The sequence below is a fragment of the Amblyomma americanum genome, chromosome 9 (assembly GCF_052857255.1).
Source record: "Amblyomma americanum isolate KBUSLIRL-KWMA chromosome 9, ASM5285725v1, whole genome shotgun sequence".
NCBI lineage: Eukaryota > Metazoa > Arthropoda > Arachnida > Ixodida > Ixodidae > Amblyomma > Amblyomma americanum.
The window spans coordinates 4507087-4529108 of record NC_135505.1 but is presented as its reverse complement, the minus strand read 5'-3'; the positions used below and the strand labels follow the sequence as shown (position 1 = coordinate 4529108).

At 44.3% G+C, this 22022-nt stretch overlaps 1 protein-coding gene across 1 annotated transcript in view; it reads right to left on the bottom strand.

The window, feature by feature from the left end:
* The window catches only part of RyR (Ryanodine receptor), a 1185515-nt gene that overhangs the window by 238970 nt on the left and 924523 nt on the right, over positions 1 to 22022 (bottom strand). Inside the window, 4 exon segments of the mRNA XM_077638630.1 lie at positions 2155 to 2236; positions 4803 to 4907; positions 19818 to 19889; positions 20030 to 20086. Of these exon segments, the coding sequence (XP_077494756.1) occupies positions 2155 to 2236; positions 4803 to 4907; positions 19818 to 19889; positions 20030 to 20086 (316 nt within the window).

Genomic DNA, 22022 nt, shown 5'->3' with positions numbered 1-22022 from the left:
ATTGTCCGGAAGTCTGATTCAATGACCCCTGCAAAGCTCAAGAACTGTTTGCATTACGGTAAATTTATTTGGTGAAAGATGGAAAGATTGGGCAATGAATGTCTGCGTTTCAAATGAGAATGCCGCAGCAAAAACCATTTTTCACGTTTCCATCAATGCCTTATTGCGTGCGTACTGTCGGGAGCATCAAAGCACAACTGCTTCACAATCGTAAGGGCCTCCTCAGCAGCTTTCATGGTGTGATGCGGTGTGTCTCCAATTCGACAATACCATTTGTTGTCTTGAACAAACAGCGCGAACAAAGACGAGCACAAAAGACAAGAAAGCGAACGACACGGCCGTGTCGCCGTGTCGTTCAGCGCCGTGTCGTTCAGCGCCGTGTCGATCAGCGCCGTGTCGTTCGCTTTCTTGTCTTTTGTGCTCGTCTTTGTTCGCGCTGTTTGTTCAAGATGCTTAACCAACTAGCCCGCCAAAACGTGTTAACGTGTTAACCATTTGTTGGGCGAGTTGGTGCTCACGATAATCCATAACAGCGCGACAGACGGGACATAGAAGAGAGGACACAAGAAAGAGCGCCCAGACGATAATCCATAACAGCGCGAGAGACGGGACAGAGAAGAGAGGTCACAACAAAGAGCGCTGGGCGCTCTGTGTTGTGTCCTCTCTTCTATGTCCCGTCTGTCGCGCTGTTATGGATTATCGTGCCCAGCGCTCTTTGTTGTGACCTCTCTTCTCTGTCCCGTCTGTCACGCTGTTATGGATTATCGTGTCTCCAATGCTAAGGCATCACAAGCAGCACTGTTGTACTTCACAGCACCAACTGTGAACAGCGCTGCAGTATCGGTGGCACACTGTAAGGATGGAACCACGCAGCCTGAAGCGAAGGAAGCGCTCAGTGGTGCCGAAGCAGGGAAAGAAAAAAGGGTGAAGGGAGAAAACACGAGCGACATGCCATTCTGCATCAGAAACATCACTTGGCTTACGCCGGCTGGTGTAGTCCCCCTTGCTGCGGGTTGGCACGAAACACGGAAAAAGCAAAACCGGAACTAAGCGATCGGACTGTTCTCGGAGACCAGGCTCTCCGTTCATAGTCACGTCTGCCGTTGCTCACCGTTGTCTGAGGTGCGCGAGCCACAAGCGACTTTGTAGCATGAAATTTAGGTTTTGAGTAGAGCTGTTCCGACAATTTGTTGCTTTGCGGGTCATACCTGGACACAACCTCCAATGAGGAACGCGTTCGAATTAACCAGTGTGAGATGTTTAGGTAGCGTCCGAATTAATGACCGTATGAGGCCATAGATTTACGCGGGCACTAGCGGGGACCGAGATGGCAGTTTTAACTATCCAGATTTCCGAATTAATTGGGGTTGGTTCAGTCATGCCCAGCAACAAACCAAAACCAACAACCGGCAACAACAGCTATATACAGCCAGTGCCTTTATGAGGTCAGAGCATCAGCTGTTGCTGGCATTACTACAGCATTCAGCAGTGGTATCAAACAAAAGAAATCATGAGAGCTGTTGCAATGACTTAGTTCCTTTGTACAAGGTCACATGATGTGCTGATCGCAAGGTCGCACGATCGAATCTGGCCAAGGCAGCGAAATTTCAAGGTATAGATGAAGCGCAAAAAACCCCCGTATGCTGTGCGATGTCAACGCATGGCAAAGAACCCGAGGTGGTCTTGATTGTAATCCGAAGCCCTCCACTACGGTGCCCCTCCTAGCCCACGCATCGCTTTCGGATGTGAAACCCCACATGCCATAGCATACCATCACTGCTCCTTGCACCCTTATCCTGCCACTCTCATCCTTCCCCCGTGTTGATGCGGCACAAATGCAAGACCTTTGAGAATTAAGATGAGGCAATTAGGCTGCAACGCTGCTCTAAACATGCACTTCAGCCCATCAGTTATATCCACACTGACAATCAACTCAGAGTGTGGTCATCTACGAACAAGGCCCTTATGCTGAAGGAAAGTCACCGAAACGTGAACCTAGCAACAAAGCAACAAAACACTTCATCAGACGATTAAGGTAGTGAAGGAGAAATTGCATAGGGCCCTATCTCTTATTCAATTGCGCAACACATTCTTTTATCCGAAAGCAGTCCTTAAAACAAACCAATACAGCATTCGGGCTAGTTTTGTGCTCACCTTCAAGCATACTGAGCATCATGATGACCATCTCCTGTTGCAGCTGCAATAGCTCCTTCAGCAGGTCTAGCTGACTTGAGTTCTGGCAATAAAGCAAACAGGCGCATTGGAGACCGAGAGCCAAAAAATGGACGCCACTCAGGAAGGAACACACACGCACACACGAGTCTAACTAACAACTGAGCTTTTGTTCAAGCGAACGAGCACATATACCGTGAAATGAGGGGGAGGAGTTAAAAGAGGGGAACAGAACCGAAGTAGTCACATCAATAAGGTAAAAGCCATAAAAAAGCTAAAATAAATAAAACAATGAAAATAAACAGGGTGTAAAGGGCTGCACCCGAATTAATTTAATTGGTTAAAAGCAGTTATCTTTAAAAACGATAAAATTGTCTAAGATGACTAAATTCTTTATCGGCCAGTGCTAGGGACGGAGTGCAGGAGTCCCTGTGAATCGCATTCGCCACTGCTTCCAAAACCGCTTTGGTCAGTGTTTCATTTTTTCTTGTCAGGAAAACAGTCTCATGAAGAGAGGGAATGCATCCTCTCGGCTCGCAGTTTTTTACAGTGCTGTGTCAGGTTTCTACCAGAAGTGCTCTTGGCAAATCTTGCATGTTCCTAAGTCCGTTCATTACAGCACCTACCAGTCTGGCTGATTTACACTTTCCCACATGACAGAGGAAACATAAACAACACCGACTTCCCATGGCGTGTACGGGCTTTGATGTCTCGTGTCACACTTGCGTTCCGCTGTATCATTGTTCACCTTTGCACATATTGACGTGGCCTTCCTAGGTGCCGAAAAGAGCACCGAGACGCCACATCTTGCGACAATCTTTTTAACATTGTGCGCAAGAGCATGAGTATATGGTATGACGACCTTTAGTTTTCGTGCGTTCCTGCCCGTGGAAGGGCTGGAGGTTCGGCCGTTGGAAATGCCTTTGTAGCGCCTAAGTAACGTTTCACACAATGTAGATGAGACATTCGCGGGATAACCAGATTATTTTATCAGTCTTGCTGTCTATGTGACGAAGCTAAGGCCGATCTGGCGTTCACAAGAACGCTCCAGCGCAGATGAAACTGCCGCCGTCGTTACTCCTCACTTGACTATCTTCGAGTGACATGAGTCGTATGGCAGAAACTTTTTCCTGACCCGAGGCTCACACTTCCAACAGGCGTGATTAGGATTTAAAATGAGCACTAGGTCCAAGAAGGCGATGCTCTGACACTCCGGAAGTTCCGACGAGAATGCTATGTCACGATAGCATGCGGGGAAGGCCTCCAAAACTAATATGTCACACCAACTAGCTCATTTTTGATAAGCTTTGTGCTAATAACATTTTCACGGGAAAAAAGAGCAGAGACGACAGATTATAAATATTTTAGAGCAACCAGGACAGGGACACAAAGAACAGAGACAAACACGAGCGCTCGTGTTTGTCTCTGTTCTCTGTGTCCCTGTTCTGGTTGCACTAAAATATGTACAATTTGTCACAAATCCAACTGGCCCAACATCTAACTCTTTTAATAGCGACGACAGGAACGAAGCAGGAAAGTTGTGGTTGCGCTTCTTTCCTGTCATCTCTACCCCTTTTTTCCTGTGAACGTTTTTTTAGCGCACAGCCTACCAAAAATGGATATGTACCAACTAGCCTATGAGAAAGCACTACTAAACCAACTAGCAAAGACACAAGTCCTTCTTCACTAGGCAGCCACCCACAGTCAGTGGACATCATACAACAGTGCAACTGGGCATGCAAGCAGTGGGTGAACAACACACGAGAACAGAGTGACAACACATGGAACAACCTGCTCCAGAGACTCACCGGAGACAAAATCAAATAGAAGTGGTCATCAGTCACATCAAAGGGAAAAAATACAGTAACACGAGTAGCAATCATAAAGTCTAAGTATTCATGTCATGTTTATAGTTTGGTTGGCAATGCAAAGCTTGCTACAACTTGCAATGTATTAATTTAAGGTAAAAAGGTCATGCTGATACATCAGACATGGCAGCAAAAAATACCACCAAACCAACTGCAAATGAAGTCAACTACAAATGGAGGCGAGTGGGTGTATAAAAAACGAAAATTGTCTTTGCTTGTTGTAAATACTTGTGCCCGAATTTCTTGGCCATTTCTAATCGCATCAGTGTGCAAGCTTTTCAACTACGTGCAGGACACTCCTTATGTGCAGTGCATTTTGTCTTCAAAAGTGGCAAAATTTGTGCATGCATTAAATCAGAGCAGGACGGCTCAGAACTAATTATGCACCTCTGTCAAGCATGAGTCTTAATGTTTGTGCAGGGACATGAAATGGTTTGTTCATGAGTGCATGTGCCTGTTGCCCCAAGCTTGCCCGCTGCATTTAAACTGAACACCTTTCTATAGCAATTTACTAACAGCTATTAGGCCAAGAGGCCATCTTCCCACTACTGGAAGTAAGAACAATGTGAGCACAGGCAGAACTCTCCCCGAAGCCTTCTCCCGTCTGTGCGCAATGAGCTATGCACAAGCAGTGCTTTGTCTTGTTGATTTTACTTGATATGCCAACACCCAAATTAAACGCATTCTGCAAGGGGACAGCCCCTAAGGAAACAGCATGAAGAAGCAAGCTTTTAAGCAGTGCATGCGCCATGCACGAAATACCTTGGAGAGCTTGTCCTGCATGTGCGCAAAGAGGAAGAGGAAGCCGCCCACTGCGTCCCATAGACGGCTGTGCGCCAGAGCCTGCTGGTTCAGGGAACAGGGACCCTGCACATTCACCAGGCGAGAGGTCGAAAACAGAGTGAAACCAAAACGTCTGACAAGTGCCATCCTTAGACGGCAATACGCTGACACACCTACAAAACGACAATACGTTTTTGACACATTACCCAAACAACCGATCCCAAAGAGGCTCGTCGATCTGCGGTCTGTTGATTGACTAATTCGGACCTTTTTTGGCCCATTGAAGCATCCATGCACCTGAGACACAGTTACTTTTCCATTTATATACCGGAACACTGGTCTTTCTTCGTTGCCACTATAGGCTCAAACAGACATAGCCACCATGTAGCGTGCTCTGTCAATTCACTGTAAAGTGTGCATGCAAGCGACGCTGTATACAAATTACCCGTTTCGTGTGGCAAGGTATACACTGGACGAACTGGTAGATGTGTAGGTGACAGAGCGCACAAATATATGATGCCAAAACAAAACGGAGCAAGTTGCTTCTGCTCAAGCACTGCGATAACAGTACAAAATGTAAATCAAAGCAGAGCAATATAAATGTTTTAGGCAAAAGCCACAACACTGCGGCATGCGAACTCCTTGAAGCTCTTTTTATGCAAAAAAAGATCAACAATGTTATCAGCGGCACATCAGCATGCTTGAAACAAAACGAGTAGCTTTTCCTGGCAGCTCAATTGTGACGTAGTGATGTATAACAACAGGAGACTATTTATGCAAACGCGTTCCTTCCGAAAAAAAAAACACTTGTTAGCGATCGTCCAGTCTTCCGTTATGTGAGGTGTGCTTTGTGTTGTGCTAGGCAGTATGAAAGCACGAACTGTTGGTCGAGTTGGTTTTGCATGATAGACGCGAAACAGCACAACAGCACAAGGCCTAGAAAATGAGCTAGAGGGCAGAGTAGAAATGGACACAACAACACGCTGAACTAACAACTGTCATTTATTTGGCATGTTACGCGCTGCCTTACGTGTATTAATAGCTCTCTTCTTAGGGCGTGTGCCGTTGCAATGTTTCATGTCCATCAACTAGGCAGCAGTCCTTCTTAAAGTCTCATCAGCTGGCTTTCTTTGTTAAAGACGAGCCGTGCAATATTTGCACACTGCATAGCTGAAGCATAAAGCCATAGACTCAGCTACCGAAGTATTGGCATCAGGGGCTTCTAGGTACAATGTCTGCTAAAAATTTATTCATGGAAAAGCACTAGGATTACATCCTGAGATATTGAAACAATGAGTCATTCCTCATACACGCACAAGGAGGAAAAATGAACAAATGAAATTATTAAGGGCACTTAAGGACATTACGTGCAAGTAATGCAAAAGCATTGCGACTCTATTCTATTTATATTTGAATTAGATTTCAGGTACCTTCTAACTCTATACCTTTGTAGTATGTAGAGTTATAAGTACTAGTACTGACTATTGCTGGTTAACATTTTGAATTTTCCTTCCTCTGATGATGCCCACCATTTTGGCCAAATGCGAGTTTTGTTACACTGCTTTTTTGGTGACGCCAGAGTCTTGTGTTGATGACCCACCTAAAGCTTTCACATTAAAAAATTGTTCTGCAGGTCAGCAGCTGCAGACCAATTCCCCAAGCAGCACAAGTAATTGGCCCTACGTTGGAACTGTATTGGCAAAGCTGGCCCCACAAAGGACCAGGATTTGACCATCCTGTTGCGATATTGGGCCAATGACCTGTGCTGCTTGGGTCTCTATATAGTAGAACCACACTCTAATAAATTCAGATAAAACTAAAAAGTCAGATATAGTAATGAGAAGCCGCAGTCCCATATTACCTTCCATAGAGGACTTTTTATCATATCTTGGGTGCGCGAGCATAAATACCTTGGGGTCATTTTTCATGTAAACGGGCCGCCGCGGTGGCTGAGTGGTTATGGCGCGCGGCTGCTGGCCCGAAAGACGCGGGCTCGATCCCGGTCGCGGCGGTCGAATTTTGATGGAGGCGAAATTCTAGAAGCCCGTGTACTGTGCGATGTCAGTGCACGTTAAAGAACCCCAGGTGGCCAAAATTTCCGGAGCCCTTCACTACGGCGTCTCTCATAGCCTGAGTCGCTTTGGGACGTTAAACCCTCATAAACCAAACCATATTTCATGTAAACTAACTTGGACTAAGCATGTTGAGTCATCATCATCAGCCTGACTACGCCCACTGGAGAGCAAGGCCTCCCGCCCATCTCTCCAATTAACCCTGTTCATTGCAAGCTGCGCCAACCGTATCCCTGCAAACTTCTAACTTCCTCTGTCCGCGTAACTTTCTGCTACCCTCTGCTCCACCTACTTTCTCTTCGAATCTACTCCGTGACCATTAAGGACCATCGGTTATCTTCCCTTCGCATTACATGCCCTGCCCAAACCCACTTCGTCCTCTTGATTTCGACTAGGATGTCATTAACCAACGTTTGATTTCTGACCCATTCTGCCCTCTTCCTGTTCTTAACGTTGCACCTATCATTTTTCTTTACTTTTCATCGCTTACTTTTTACCTCATTTTATATCTAAGAGGGAAGACATCAGTGAGAAAAGAGAAAATAACTCTCGAACTTTTCTTTCATGGCTAATTTTTTCCGTTCAGCATTGAATCAACTACAACGAAAAATTATTGAATGCCTAACTGAAGAGTCATTTCGAGTGCTCTGTGGTCAGATGTGTAATCTGCCTTTTTCACAAGGTGTGGCGCCCTCTAGAGAGTGGGTGTGGGTCCAGATCGTGGTGTGCACCGAGCCGGAAGGGCAAGCACGGAACGGAGATATTGCCAAGCACGTTGTGCCTGTTAGTCGGGAGATAAGGAAGTTAAGCCAGGAGATGGCGCTCGCGTCTCTCTGCGCTTCGCGCCTTGTTTCGGTGCTCTTCGGATTACGCGTGGTGACCGGGACCTGACGGACAGGCGACTGCGAGAACGCCGTGACTACGACAAATCGATGAGTTCTTTCCTTTAATATTTTGAGAGCTTAGACTTGGGCTAGTATAGATCTAGGCTAGTTAGGTGAAGGGCTCGTGAAACAGCAGGTCAGTGACCTAATGACCGGTCCTTTTCCGGCCGGCAGCTATTTGCAGGGCTCATTTGTGAGTTAACTGGTTCATACAGGCAGTTAGTATTCCTTTCTAGGTAATTGGCTTTAGCGGAAGGCAGAGTTTTATTTGAGCACGTTGTTGCAAGTGGTTTTTTTCTTTTCTAGCATTTTGTGGTAGTAATAATAGAGTGCTGCTAAGATGGTCAAGCAACTGAAGGTTAAATGCAAGGATTGTGAGGCGTCGGTGAATTTGAAAGAAACACGGGTTCGAATCTGTAGAGGAGGCCGAAGGCGCAGATTTTATGTGCAAATGCTGCGTATTAAGTGCACGCCTGGGCAGGGCTGACGGAGCGAACACCAGCCTAGCGCTACGTACGGATGCCCTAGAAAAAGAGCTGCAGGTAGGGAGGGCAGAGAAGCGGAAACTTCAAGAACAGGAAGTTAAGCCAGGAGAAATGCTTTGAAGTGGCAGACATAAACAGGGAAGTGCATAGAGCAGGCTATGGCCGAGACTTTACACGAGATGGCATCCACTTTAATGGAAGGCTAGGAGCCGAGATCAAGTGCCGCCTGGCAGGCCGGGCAGTAGCTATTTAGGGGGTCCACTGCGGCTCAGGGCATAGAAGTAGGTAGACGAAATGTAGAAAGTGTAGTAATGGAGGCTGACGCCAATAAAATGGCCACTAGGAGGTTCAGGAAGAAAACTACAAAAAAGAAATTTAACACCTTGATCAGGTACATAAACATGCAAGGTGGTAGAAAGAGAGCGAAGTGGTTAGAGATAGAACAGCAGTTGAAGGACGAAGAAGTAGGTATGTACGCGCTATGCGAGACACATCTCAGTTATCTAGAAGATGCACTATTTATTGATGGCTCCGTCTGGGAAGGGAGCAACAGAACAACAACGGAGAGGAAGGGAACAGGAGTAGGTATGCTGATACATCAAGGAACAAATTGGCAAAGAATAAAGTCAACATGCAAAGAACATGTCTGGGTATCGGGCACAATTGCGGGTAAAAGGACGTGGCTAGGAGTAGTTTATTTAGAGACAGGGGACAAATGCAGGCAAGAGAACACGGATCTAGTTAAGTGTCTCAATGACGATATAAAGCAGTTTGGAGAAGGCGCCGATATTATTCTGTTGGGGGACATGAATGGCCACAACAAGGATCTGGATGGATACACAGATTGTAACGGGAAGTTGATGCTAGACTTCTGTGAGCGACACAACCTAGTTATTGTAAATAGAGAAACTAAGTGTGAAGGACAAATCACGTGGGAATCCTATAACAGGCAAACAACCATTGACTACTGCTTAATCTCGCAGGGGATGTATAGCAAGCTCGCAATAATGGAATTAGACGAAGAATGGAAGTACAGCCTCGGTAGTGATCATAAGCGTATTAGTCTACAGTTTGGAGCCCTGCTCAAAAGAGAAATGAAGAGGGGTCCAAAAAGAGTACGCCAAATTAAATGACGAACAAATAGCGCAAATAGCGGCCTGAATAGAGGAAGCTATAGAGACACATCCCATGGAAAAGAGGGATTATAATAAGTTAGAACTACGCATTAGTAAAAAAATAAAAAAGTAAAAGAAGTAAACCGCTGGAGAGAAAAGAGGAAGCCACGAAGTTGGTAGAATAAGGACATTAGGGAGGCCATCGAACAACGACGGTTGGCATCACGGGAACACAGAGAAGCAAAGAGGGCGCAGTCATCTGAAGAGGAAATAGGCCGAAAATTTGTACCTTATCGACAAAAGAAACAGCAAGTGCAGGTCCTCGTCCAGGCTAAAATAAAGCAGTCCTCTGATCGCTGGCTGGCCACAGTTCGCGATGCAAAGAAAGGGTGGCCAAGAAAATTCTGGAATCATATAAGCTGGCTGGGCAAAGCGAATCACAGAAAGGAGGAACTGATTCACGATGCCGAGGGAAAATGTTTAGAGGGAAATGACACTGTGAACTACATTTCATCAGTTATAGCTTAGTCATTTAAGAAAGACGATAGAGTAATCACCCCATATGAGGGAGCAACACAGGACAGCACAATAGAAAACAGCGTGTAACTGGCGAATCTTAACTGGAAAACGGCGGAAGCAAACATTCCAAGATGTACGTCTGCAGGGATCGACGAAATTCCAATCAAGCTAAATAATGAACTGGGCCCAAGAGGCAAGGAAACGCTGATAAAAATATTGGAGGCAGTCATAACAAGTTAGCAAATTCCGCACAGCTGGAAACAGAGGGAAATGATTTTGATTTATGAAGGGAAAGGCAATAAGACGAATATAAAATCCTTCCGACCGATTACGATAACATCAGTTAGTTACATAAAGGCTGTCGATGCGGGCGTTGAAAATAAAAATGCAGTCATGGGTAGAAAGTAATAGAATACTCGGAGAACTTCAGAAAGGGTTCAGAAGTGGTAGGCGCTTAGATGATTACCAGTTCGTGCTTACCCAGTGCATAGATATAGCTAAGGCGGAAAACAGACCTCTGTATTTAGCCTTCCTGGACATAAGCGGTGCATGCGACAACGTGAGCAGGGAACTCCTGTGGAACATAATAAATGGTGAAGGTGTCGGTCATGAGGTAATTAATTTTCTACAGGAAATATATCGAGAAAAAGAAGTAGAAACAACATGTGAAGGAAATAAGAGTACAACTGTCCAGGTCACAAAGGATTAAGGCAAGGTTGTCCTCTATCACCGCTGCTGTTCATGCTTTATATGATAAGTATAGAAAGAAGGCTACAAGGAAGTCATCTAGGTTATGATCTGTCATACACATTAGGTGGAAAGGTTGTTGAGCAACGACTATCGGGTTTAATGTATGCGGACGATATTGTACCGTTAGCAGATAGCCAGGAAGATTTGCAAATTTTGGTGAATTGCTGTGGAGACGAAGGAGACAGTCTAGGTTTCAGATTTAGCGCAACTAAGTCAGGTGTGATGGTTTTCAACGGTACAACTGATAATGAGCTTACAATACAAGGCCATGAAATACCCCGAGTAGCCGAATACAAATATCTCGGGGTATGGGTAAACGAAGGGCATATGTACACGGAAAAGCACGAACAGTCTCTCATAGCAAAAGGGCGAAGAGATGCCGGGATAATGAAACATAGGGCATTGTGGGGTTACAACAGGTATGAAGTCCTCAGAGGTATTTGGAAAGGAATAATGGTGCCGGGGCTTACTTTCGGGAATGCGCTTCTATGCTTAAGGGTTGAAGTTCAGTCGCGATTAGAAGTAAATCAGAGAACTGTTGGAAGATTAGCACTAGGTACCCACGGGAAAACCACAAACGAGGCAGTACAGGGGGATATGGGCTGGGCAACGTTCGAAGCATGGGAAGCTCAGAGTAAAGTATTATACGAAAAACACCTGAGGAAATTGGACGATAACAGGTGGGCAGCTAAGGTATTTAAATACCTGTACAAAAAGAGCGTTGACACACAGTGGCGGAAACGAACTAGAAAGCTGGCCAGTAAGTTTGCCAGAGACGAGGAAGGAGAAAGAAAGAGCATCAAACGACAGGTTAAAAACGTCGAAGGTAAGAATCGGATAGATTCAATGAAAAAGAAGCGTGCTGTAGAACTATATCGATGCTGGAAAAGGCAGATCAGGAAGGAAACGTTTTATGATAACTCAAGAGGCAGTGCCCTCCTCTTTGAAGCTAGGTCAGGGTGTCTTCGAACGCGCAGCTACAGAAACAAATTTAACGAAGAAGATGACGCATGTGCTATGTGCGGTAAATCTGTAGAAACAATAGAACACCTCATTCTAAAATGTGATGGTATCCACCCCGATGTCGAAGCAGGCACAGTCACCCTTCCTGAGGCCTTAGAGTTTAGAGATACAATAGTCATTTATTTTATTTAATTTAGAGTACGCACTGCAAGCGCCGAAGCATTTTAGCAGGGGAGTGGGTACAGCATAAAGTTACGAGTACGTGAATATAATAACCCCAAAAGGGATGGATAACAAAGGTGCAATGCATCAATATCAGTAGAACCGAAAAAAAGACAAAAAACAAAACATGCATGCATGCGCTTTAGGGCAAAGCGCACAGTCAATGGCTTAAAAGAACAGTGCAATTACAAATCACTTGTTAGACTTAAAAATACATCTCGGGGAGCACCCACGACGTCAAACTTCAAATTATTCCATTCACAAATACTACGGGAAAAAAATGAATACTTCATGTAGATTGTTTTGCAGGTAATTTCGCGTATTTTGAAACTGTGGTCTCTTCTGTTTGAAACATAATGGGGTGGTTTGAGGTATGTAAGCTTGTCAATGCCTGTCGAGTCAGTGTATATTGCATGTAGTAGTTTCAAGCGGTGCTTTTGGCGTCTTATGTGTAGCGGTTCTAGTCCGACTTGTTTCTTTATTTCTGTAACGCTTCAGTGTCCGGAGTACTGCCTTGATATGAATCTGGCAGCGCGGTTTTGTATGGCTTCTATTTTATCAATCAGGTACCGCTTGTGGGGATCTGATAATGCGGACGCATATTCTGATTGCGGCCTTACCAGCGACTTATATGCTGTAATTTTTAGAATCTGAAGGGCAGTCCTAAGGGTTCGTGTAAGTAGGCTAAGCATTTTCCCGGGATTTTTGGACAGTCGTGGTAATATGGCTAGAAATGGACAGATATGCGTCAAAAGAGCACCTAAATACTTAACTTCATTCACCTTTCTTAGCACCGAATCCCCAACTTTGTAGGTGGGTTCACTACTGATTTTAGATTTAGTAAATGTTACCTGGTAACATTTGTCTTCATTCAGGCTAAGTTCCCAGTTTTGGCACCAGAAAGCTATATGTTTAGGTCATGCTGGAGTGCATCTATATCAGGCTGATTGCAAATGGCTCTGCACACAACGCAGTCGTCTGCAAATAGTCTCATTTGTGAGGAAATGTTTGAAGCGATATCATTGATGAAAATTTAAAAAAGTAGCGGTCCTAGCACAGAGCCCTGCGGCACTCCCGAGGTGGTTTGAGCAAAACTAGAATTCTTGCCATCAATAACTACGCTTTGCGCTCTGTCGTTCAGGCAGTCTTCAAACACCTTGATGACTTTTTCATCTAAGTTAAGAGTTCTCATTTTGTGTATTAACAGATCATGTGATACGGAATCAAATCTTTTGTGATAATCAAGAAAGACTGCATCGGTACGCATTCTTTTTGCGGCAGTATCTGCAAGCTCATGAAATAGGTCAATTAACTGAGTGGTGCAGCTCACTCCTTGGCGGAAACCATGCTGATTTCGAAAGAAAAAATTGCTTCCTTCTAAGTGCCTAATTATATTGCTATAAAGAATGTGATCAAAAACTTTACAACATATGGAACAGAGTGAAATTGGCCTATAGTTAGTTACGGAGGATTTAGAACTGCTTTTAAACACTGGTACTACATAGGCTTTTTTCCAATCTTTAGGGAGTATGCCACTTTCGAGGGTTTTGCAGAATATGATTTGTAAGTATTGATATATAATGAAAGATCAGGTTCGGAGTATCTTCGGAGAGATTCCGTCTGAACCAGTGGCTTTGGCTTCATTTATAGAATTGAGACACTTCCTTATACCTTCCAGTGTAATCGTAATTGGAGACATTATGTTTGGCACACTGGAAGTAGTACTTAGAAAAGTATTCCTTTTTTCTTTTTTAGAAATACTGATTGGAAGTAATTGTTAAAACAGTCCGCTTTCGCGCTGCTTCCGGATATCTGGACTCCATTGTGAAGAATACCCGTCCTCTCCTTGCGGGTCGTTCTTAGATAGCTCCAAAAAGCTTTTGTATTTGTCTTAATAGATTCAGCTAGTCCAGAAAAGTACATATCTTTTGCTGTACTGATAGCTTCGATATATTCTGTATGTAGCTCTTGAGGACGGCGCTCAAGTTTGTTTGAAGGATTCTTTTTATATTTTTGGTAAGCACGAGTCCTTTGTTTTATCTTCCTTTTAACATCATAAGACATCCACGGTTTGTTTACTTTTGCTTTATCTGAGATGTATTTGAAAGGTACATGTTTTTCAATCAGTGTTGAAAGCTCTATTTTAAAAAAAAATCCATAGAAATTCTGCACTCAGACGAATGTTGCAAAAAAAGCCTGGAACTTCGCTTCCATGCCTAAGGTGATTTCGTTAAAATTTTCTCTGGTGTAGTCATACACTTTGCGAGTTTCATGGCTAGCAGGAATTATTTGTGGCAGAGTAAGCATTGCAGTTACAATCTTATCATCACTAATACCAGGTGACACACAAACATCATGAACCACACTCGGGTCATCGCAATATAGCAGGTTGAGGATGTTATTTCCGCGCGTGCCATTCACGAAGCATTGATCAAACCCATATTTGCAAACCATGTCAAAAAATGCTGAAAAGGTTCTGTCTGAGCGCATGCTCTCATCCCAGTTTAAATTTGGAAAGTTAAAGTCATCTGCTAACTCAATGCGATTATCAGGAAGTGCAGCCAGTGTCTCATCTAGTGATGTGATAACTTGTTGTCGCGCGCTGGGTGGACGGTAAACTAAACCCAACGCTATCGTTCCTTTATCAGGAGTCAGGAGCCTGCGCCAAACTGATTCATGATCCTGAAACTAGGGAGCGCTATAATCAAGACAAGGGGACAACACCACATAAGAACACCACAAGACACGAGCGCAAACTTTCAACTGAATTTATTTTCGACATGGCGCATATTTATACCCAGCACCTTCCTTTTCCGAAGCCATGCCAAACGACTGTTCTTCTAAAATCAAAGGACAAGACCACAAGAGAATTGTGGGAAGCATTCTGCATGGCTCCGGAAAAGGAAGGTGCTGGGTTCGTTAGCAACCCATCTGTGGTTTTAACAAAAAAAAGAAAAAAATGGTTTTAGCCGGTCATTTGTGAAATGCATGATTTGCGAGGATAGCTTATATCTCGCATGGTGTAGGTGATTGTTTTGATATCTTGGCTGGCTCTAACGCTTTTATGATTGTGTGTCCCATGATTAGATGCGTATAAATATGCGCCATGTCGAGAATAAACTCAGTTGAAAGTTTGCGCTCGTGTCTTGTGGTGTTCTTATGTGGTGTTGTCCCCTTGTCTTGAATATAGCGCTCCCCAGTTTCAGTACGTACAACCAGCTAGCCCCCTACAAACCTTTACAGATTCTTGATCGCTGTTTTCGACATCAATTGCTGTACACTGCAAGATTTCCTTAACTAAGATAAATACTCCGCCGCCTCTAGAGATCCTGTCTTTTCTAAATATCTGATAACCCGAAGGAAACACTTCACCGTCTCTTACAGAGTCGTCTAACCATGATTCCGTAGCAAAAACTGTCTGGGTTAAGCATCTGTACCAAACCATAAAACACATCGATTTTGTTTTTAATGCTTTGGCAGTTTATTAAGAGAACAGGGCATTCAGAATTTTGGGACTACCAATTGCTTAAAACTGGTCATTCCTTAATTAGTTTATTTAGAGACTGGATATCCTAAAACTACCCAAAAGCCTCTCCATTTATAATTAGTTTGTTATATAATAGGGACACCTTGTCCTTACCGCTGAGTTTTCTTGGCTTATCAACAGCTCAGAGCTTCTGACGAATCTCTCTGGCAAAATTCTGACGAATTTCTGCATGTAAATATATCTGCGGTGGAAATTAGCAAAAAGCGATTGGAGGATTGGTGGCGCAAAAGCAGAGAGGTGACATAAGTTTTAAAGTGTAAGAAGACGTATTTTAAAGAAAATGGCGAATTGTATTAACAACTTACAGCAGAGTTAAACAAAAATAAAGGAAAAAAAAACTGAGCATGGTGGCAACTACCACTGTCCCGTTTCAAAGGGGACGCTCCTCCCTTCCATCCACCCATCCGTGAAAGCTGGTTGGAAACCGTGCGCATGCTGCACATCAAGGGGCTATAATCGGGAGCATAAAGCCAACCACGTGTAGTTAGGCGCCTCTTATTGGGAGAAGAAAGAGGGCAGAGGAGCGCTCATCCAAACAAAAACCGGTTCAGAACCAAAAGTGGACGGCATCGCATGCGCAGTTGGAGCTGGAGGAGGAGAGGCACGCATGCGCACAGGGGCCGTGCGAAAAACACAGAATGGTGGATTGCTTGTAAGTTTCATTGTCGTCGCTATTTGAAAGTTTGCTTTTTTGGGCAAACTGGAAAATTGGTTTTTGAGGTAACAAAATGGCGCAGCAATTGTCTCATATCTCGCGGAGGTTCTGTAGGTAAGACAGGAAGGTGCGGTGAAAGAAGAAAGAGAGCAAAAGGTGCCGTAGTGGAGGGCTCCAGAATAATTTCGACCACATAGGGATCTTCAACGTGCACTGACATCGCACAGCACACGGGCGCTTTTGCGTTTTGCCTCCATCGAAACACTGCTGTCGCAACCGGATTTGAACCCAGCAAATCCAGTTCCGTAGCCGAGTGCTCTAACCGCTGAGCCGCCGCGGCGGGACTTGCCTTTTTTGTGCCAATATATATTTTTTCGTTCATTTTTTATGCGGGCCTAACGGAAACAATATGTATCCCCCCCCCCCCTCCTGCAATGATGCCTTTTAATACAGCTGGCATTTAAAATAACTAAAAAAATCGGTACAATAAAGAGATCTTGAATAAAAAAACGGCCATAGTAAACAGCGTCTGGCCGTGGCGACGTACTCCCCGTGGATTGCGGCGAATATCGAAAACGATAAAAACTGCGCTGTTTGAAATGGCTTAACCTCCATGCTCGCGAGCTGCAAGAAAAAGCCAACTTTTCGAAAACCATGCGGCTGTGAGGCAAAGCACGCGGCGGACACAAAAAAAAAGAGCGTTGTGTTGTGTTGGGTTTAATGGCGCATTAGCATCTAAGGCTATCGTGTACCAAACTCAAGGTGTAAGAAAATTGTTTTCTGCTGGATTTTACAAACGTGAAAACCAATCAGTGCTGTAGATGGCCAAAAACTTTTGTTCGTGTTTGATAGTAATGCGCAAGTAAAGAAACTTAAAGAATGGCTATTAGTGAAAGCTTTAAAGAGAGTCCGGTAACCTCAGCAATCATCCTTGCCCTGGAAAAGATCTCGAGGCTCCCAACCCATCAACATAAAAAAAAACCTCAGCCCTCTTCTCAGGAAAGAGAAATTGGTTGAGGTGTACCACCATATGTAGGAAGGTAGAGTTTTTCAAGGAGACCTGCTTCCCTTAGAAAGCTAAAAACATTTGGGATACCAATAAATGCATCTTGACCTGAAATCAATGCTGGGTGAAGGGGAATGTGTTCTTTGTAGAACAGAGTAAAATACTTCTTCCTTAGTGGCTCAAGTTCTGTGCATGAGAATAGCATGTGATGCACTGTAATTTCATCTCCGCATTTTTCGCAAATAGTTTTGTATTCTTTTGTGAGTAAGAAGTTGTGGGTAAGGTGTGTATGTCCAATATGAAGGCGGCATAAAATTACTTCCAAGAAACGTTCTTGGTGACTACAGGTTTTCCATTCGCCCAATAAGGGTTTTACCAAATGCAGTTTGTTATTTACTTCTCTGTCCAAGGTTTAATCGTCATTTAGTGTTTGGATTACTGTGTATTAATTTCATGCAGCCTCTATGGGGCACGCTGACTTTCTTGATTGCACGACTGACAGCCTGTGCAGCGCACAGGCTCTGTACCCAGCAGACTTTTATTATGTGTCCCTGTGTTCTGACTTTTTCTATGTTGTGTAATATGCTTCCTATGAATGGTTTGACTGCATTTATACAATGTAATGCCATGAGCACGCTAAGTGAATATGTGTATATTATGATGTTTTGAATGTTATTCTTTATTATTCTGCCTACAGCTACAGAGACAGCTTCACATTCCGCTGTAAAAACGGATGCGCAGTTTGGCAGCTTAAATATTTTTTCCAAGTTTCCTTCTAGGACTGCGCTTCCAACATATCCTGCTCTTTTTCAGCCATCAGTATAACAATCCGTGTAGTTCGCGTATATTTCTTGCAGTGCTCAGTATTCCTGCAATATGTGCTCGTGTGGTGTCTGCTTTCTCTGGAGGTGTGCTAACGTGAAGTCACATACAGTGGGAAGGCTGTACCAAGGGGGTAGTGGGCCGTGCCTTGAGGCGACATCAGGAAGGGAATCTAGTATTTCCAACAGCACACAAAAAAGAGTAAAGTCGACTACGAACGCAGAAAGTAAAGACAGTACAAGTGCAATGAGGTGTAGGGAAGGAAACAAGAGGGCGAACATTCGCAGCACAGGCCGCACTACGCTCGAGGCAGCAGCTGCATGAAGCAGAGACGCGGCAACACTGTGTGAGCGGCACTGCTGCGCTTGCCTGTGACGCACGCAGGGCTGCCTTTGAAATCACACCGAGGCCATTTGATTTTTGCATCAAATCAAATGCGTTGTAGTAGTTATAGCCATGATATATTTGTCCAAATGGGGTACTTTACAAGACGCACACGAAATCGAAAACGTGATGAGTGAAAATAAATAATTACAACATAAAGGGACAATAAGAGCAGGATGAGAGGTATTTCTTAGTTTCTTTTATAAACCAACAATATATCTGGCAAGTAACCAAGTAATTACCAGACAGTGCCCTGAGACCCGTGCCATTACCAACAACTGAGAATTTTGTTGCTCCGAGTGACTTTACTATAGAGGCCGGGTTCTATGCAGCTGCCTACAGATGCATGGCACCGAGCACTTTTTAAAAATACTGCCACGGACTAGAAGAAGAAGCAGGTTATGGCTCGGGCTGGACCGCTCTCACTAGGCCCGCGGCCATTAAGCAATATAATTTAATCAATACAATATTAATCAGTCAGTCGACCAAACCAATATAATTAAATTTTGTTGCTGCTGAGATTTTAACAAAAGTAACGTACTAGGTCTTAGAAGGACCCAGTATTTTGAAAGTATAACATGTGCACTGGGCATTTCATAGTCATGTTTTCATGTCTTCAATTATTTGATAATCTCACAGTTCTAATGCTCAGGCTATTTCTTTTTTCAAATCTGTGGCTTTTTACTGTAAAAGCTGCCTTTCAGCAAAGAACCTTCGCTTACTGTTAACATGATTATCCACTCAAGATATACAGATAAACTTGTGAAGGTTCAGGACAACTCAATCTAAGTGCAACCCCCCAACTGTTTTTCACGTTTCAACAGCATCATCATCATCAGCCTCATTATGCCCACTGCAGGGTAAAGGCCTCTCCCATGTCTCTCTAATTAACCCTGTTGAACAGCACTATGCGAAAATTTAAATCAAGAAGTCTGAAAAACACACAAAGCAAAAGAGACAGACTGATGTACGTCAGGAAGCTCGGATGAATTGGAATCGTAAAATCTAAAGAACCACTCCGATCCTGCTTGGGAGGATCTTGTCGACTCAAGTTGTCGATATTTTGCAGGGGCATCCTAGTTGTCCTGTATCTATTGCACTCTAATTACAGAGACAATTCTCGCCGTCAGTGGAGCTTGTATAAGGCAGAAAACACCAAAGAACAATATCCAGGTGTCACAGGCCAACTTAACAGCAAAGATGTTAACAATAAACACCGGGTTCAAAAGATACGCTAGACTGCCGCTCCCTTCAAAGCCCACCCTCTTCGCTAAGCACGAGTCTTAACTGACTGGTGGGAAAATCATTCTTCTTGCTGACAGATGCGTCCTTCGCTGCCAGGCAGCTTATTCAGGGATTGGCTGGATTGTCCTCAGTGTTCCTGGAAGATTCACCGCAGCTGCGCTAATGGTATCGCGAACACTGCCCTCAGGTGGGCCAACTGATTGTATGCAAGTGGAGTTGGGGACATCGCAAAATTTTCCGCTTGCTCTTTCCCATCCTGTGCACAAAAGTACCACATCAAAGAGTCTGCTTTGCACAAGCAGAGACTTGGTTGCCCGCTGCTCACCTGAATGAATTCTGTGAGAGTGTTGAACACCTGCTTGGCAACTGTGATGGCCCTGCAGAAGTTGTCTTTGCCCTGTTGAAAGGTTGAAAAATACAGAAGATACTCCCACTTGCTTTTAAAATGTAGTCATTTTGTTTGTAAATTCCTTTCAGTGGCAACTAAACCGACACAAGCAAAATAAATGGCCAGCATATCAGCAGTTTCTCACTCACCGGTTGGTCAATTACTTCCTTGCTCGAGTAGTGCCAGTAGAAGTCCATTATTGACTCCTGCAACAAATAGAGAACCACGACACTACTTAAGAGTTCGCACTGTTGACAAGGGTAGAAACTTAGGCGAGGCGGTAACGGTGATCCATGGTGATCCACACACAACACAGCGCCTGTGTTGTGTGCATCTTTCTTTGGCCTTGCCCCAATTTGCGCTACACTCACATATCTCACTGTTGTTTCAGTTTAACGATAGTTGCCTTTCATTAGCAGCTGCCAGAAGTGTTTTTTTTTTAACCGCACTCGTGTTACAGGTTCCCGTAAGCCAGGGTTTCTCAAACTTTTTAGGTTGAGAAAACCTTCACCCCTTTCAAAATAAGATGCCAAAGAACACTGTGCGTCTAGGCTTTCATCTTTGCATCCGAAGGTGCACGCAAAAAAAAAGGGAATGCAGACACACCCCACAGACCTTCGAAAATCTGGCCAAATTCAACATTGCAGGAGACTGCCATCAAGACAAACTCTGCTGAGACACCTTCTCAGATAGGACAAACAACGTGAAAACATTTGGTGTGCGCATCGCACGGCACCACGGCACATTCAAGGCTCATATTGAATGTTTTTCCACCACTACGGTAAGCAAAAACGGCTTGGATTTACACAAGCTAACCGGTTCTCTCAAGAAAGCGGACCTCAAGCTACTTTTGGCACACAAACAAGGAGGCTTTGCCATTCTACCATCGGCAGTTCACCATAAGAAAGCCCAAGATGCTATCAATGAAAACTTTTTCCTAGTAGGAAAGTTTTGACCGAAAAAGGTAAAACATTACCGGAACTTCCGAATTACCGGAAAAAGATTGCATCAGGGTTTAAGGTCTAGGGCTTCATTTTTCAAGTAGACGTGTTTGTTGGGCCTTCGAACCAATAGGCAACAAACCTTTACTCTCTTACAGCTCCGCACGCTCCAAGTTGGTTAAAAGAGGCACCATAAAATCGTACCTATCGAGCGCTCCCATTAAGTAGTACGCAGCATCAAGGGTCAGATGCAGTGCCTCTCAAGCGCAGTTTACAAGCCATCCTTGTTCACGTCAGTTGCCGAAGTTCTGCTGAACAAACCAGTAAGCTGTTGGTCTGATCAAATGGATCAAAAGAAGGTGGCAGTTATCCTGTACCTTCTCGGTATTTCCCTCAACCTTAAGAAAATTGGGGCCAGGGCAGCGTCAAGGGGGTCTTTTCATCATCTGAAAAACTCTCCAGAATTGGCAGGAGAGTGAATGCGGAAGACTTGCACGTACCCTGTTCAAAGCGCGACCAAATGCGCTTCGTAGGATGTTCGAAGAATGTCATATACTTCATACCGCTGACCTGTAGTAAGCGGTATATTGGTCAAACCAGGAGATGCCTAAACTATAGGTTAAGGGAGCACGCAAAATATTTTAGAAGTAGATGATGATTACGGATTTTTATGGCGAAAGAGGATCTATGGCCAAAGAGAGCCATGGAACATGATATTTTTTGATTACTCGAGGTGGGATCAAAGGCCCATTTTCCAAGCATTTTCACCCCTTACTAGCCGAGCACCAGGCCAGGGGAATGCTTGTGCCCACTGTATCACCGGTAGGTACCCGGTGGCACTGGGGATCGGACCCCGCACCTCCCGCATGCGAGGTGGATGCTCAACCACTCGGCCACCGCTGCGGTCCAGATGTTAGAAATAATCCGGGTAGTAAAATAATTGAACAGAAAAACAAATGCAGTAATTGTGCTCCGAGGCTAGATAATACAGTGCTGCAGCGCAGATGCACGATGGAGCTAGGAGGAGAGATTATCGAAGCTGATGAGATTGCCAAGTCCGGTAGCTCGTGTGTCAGCAACCCTACAATTTCGCTATAAAAATAACTGAAATATCTAGCACTGTAAGAGAGCTAGTTGCATGCCTTCACTTTGTGCGATGACGGGATATCAGTTGTTTTGATTGCTTCCTACGTTATCCTGC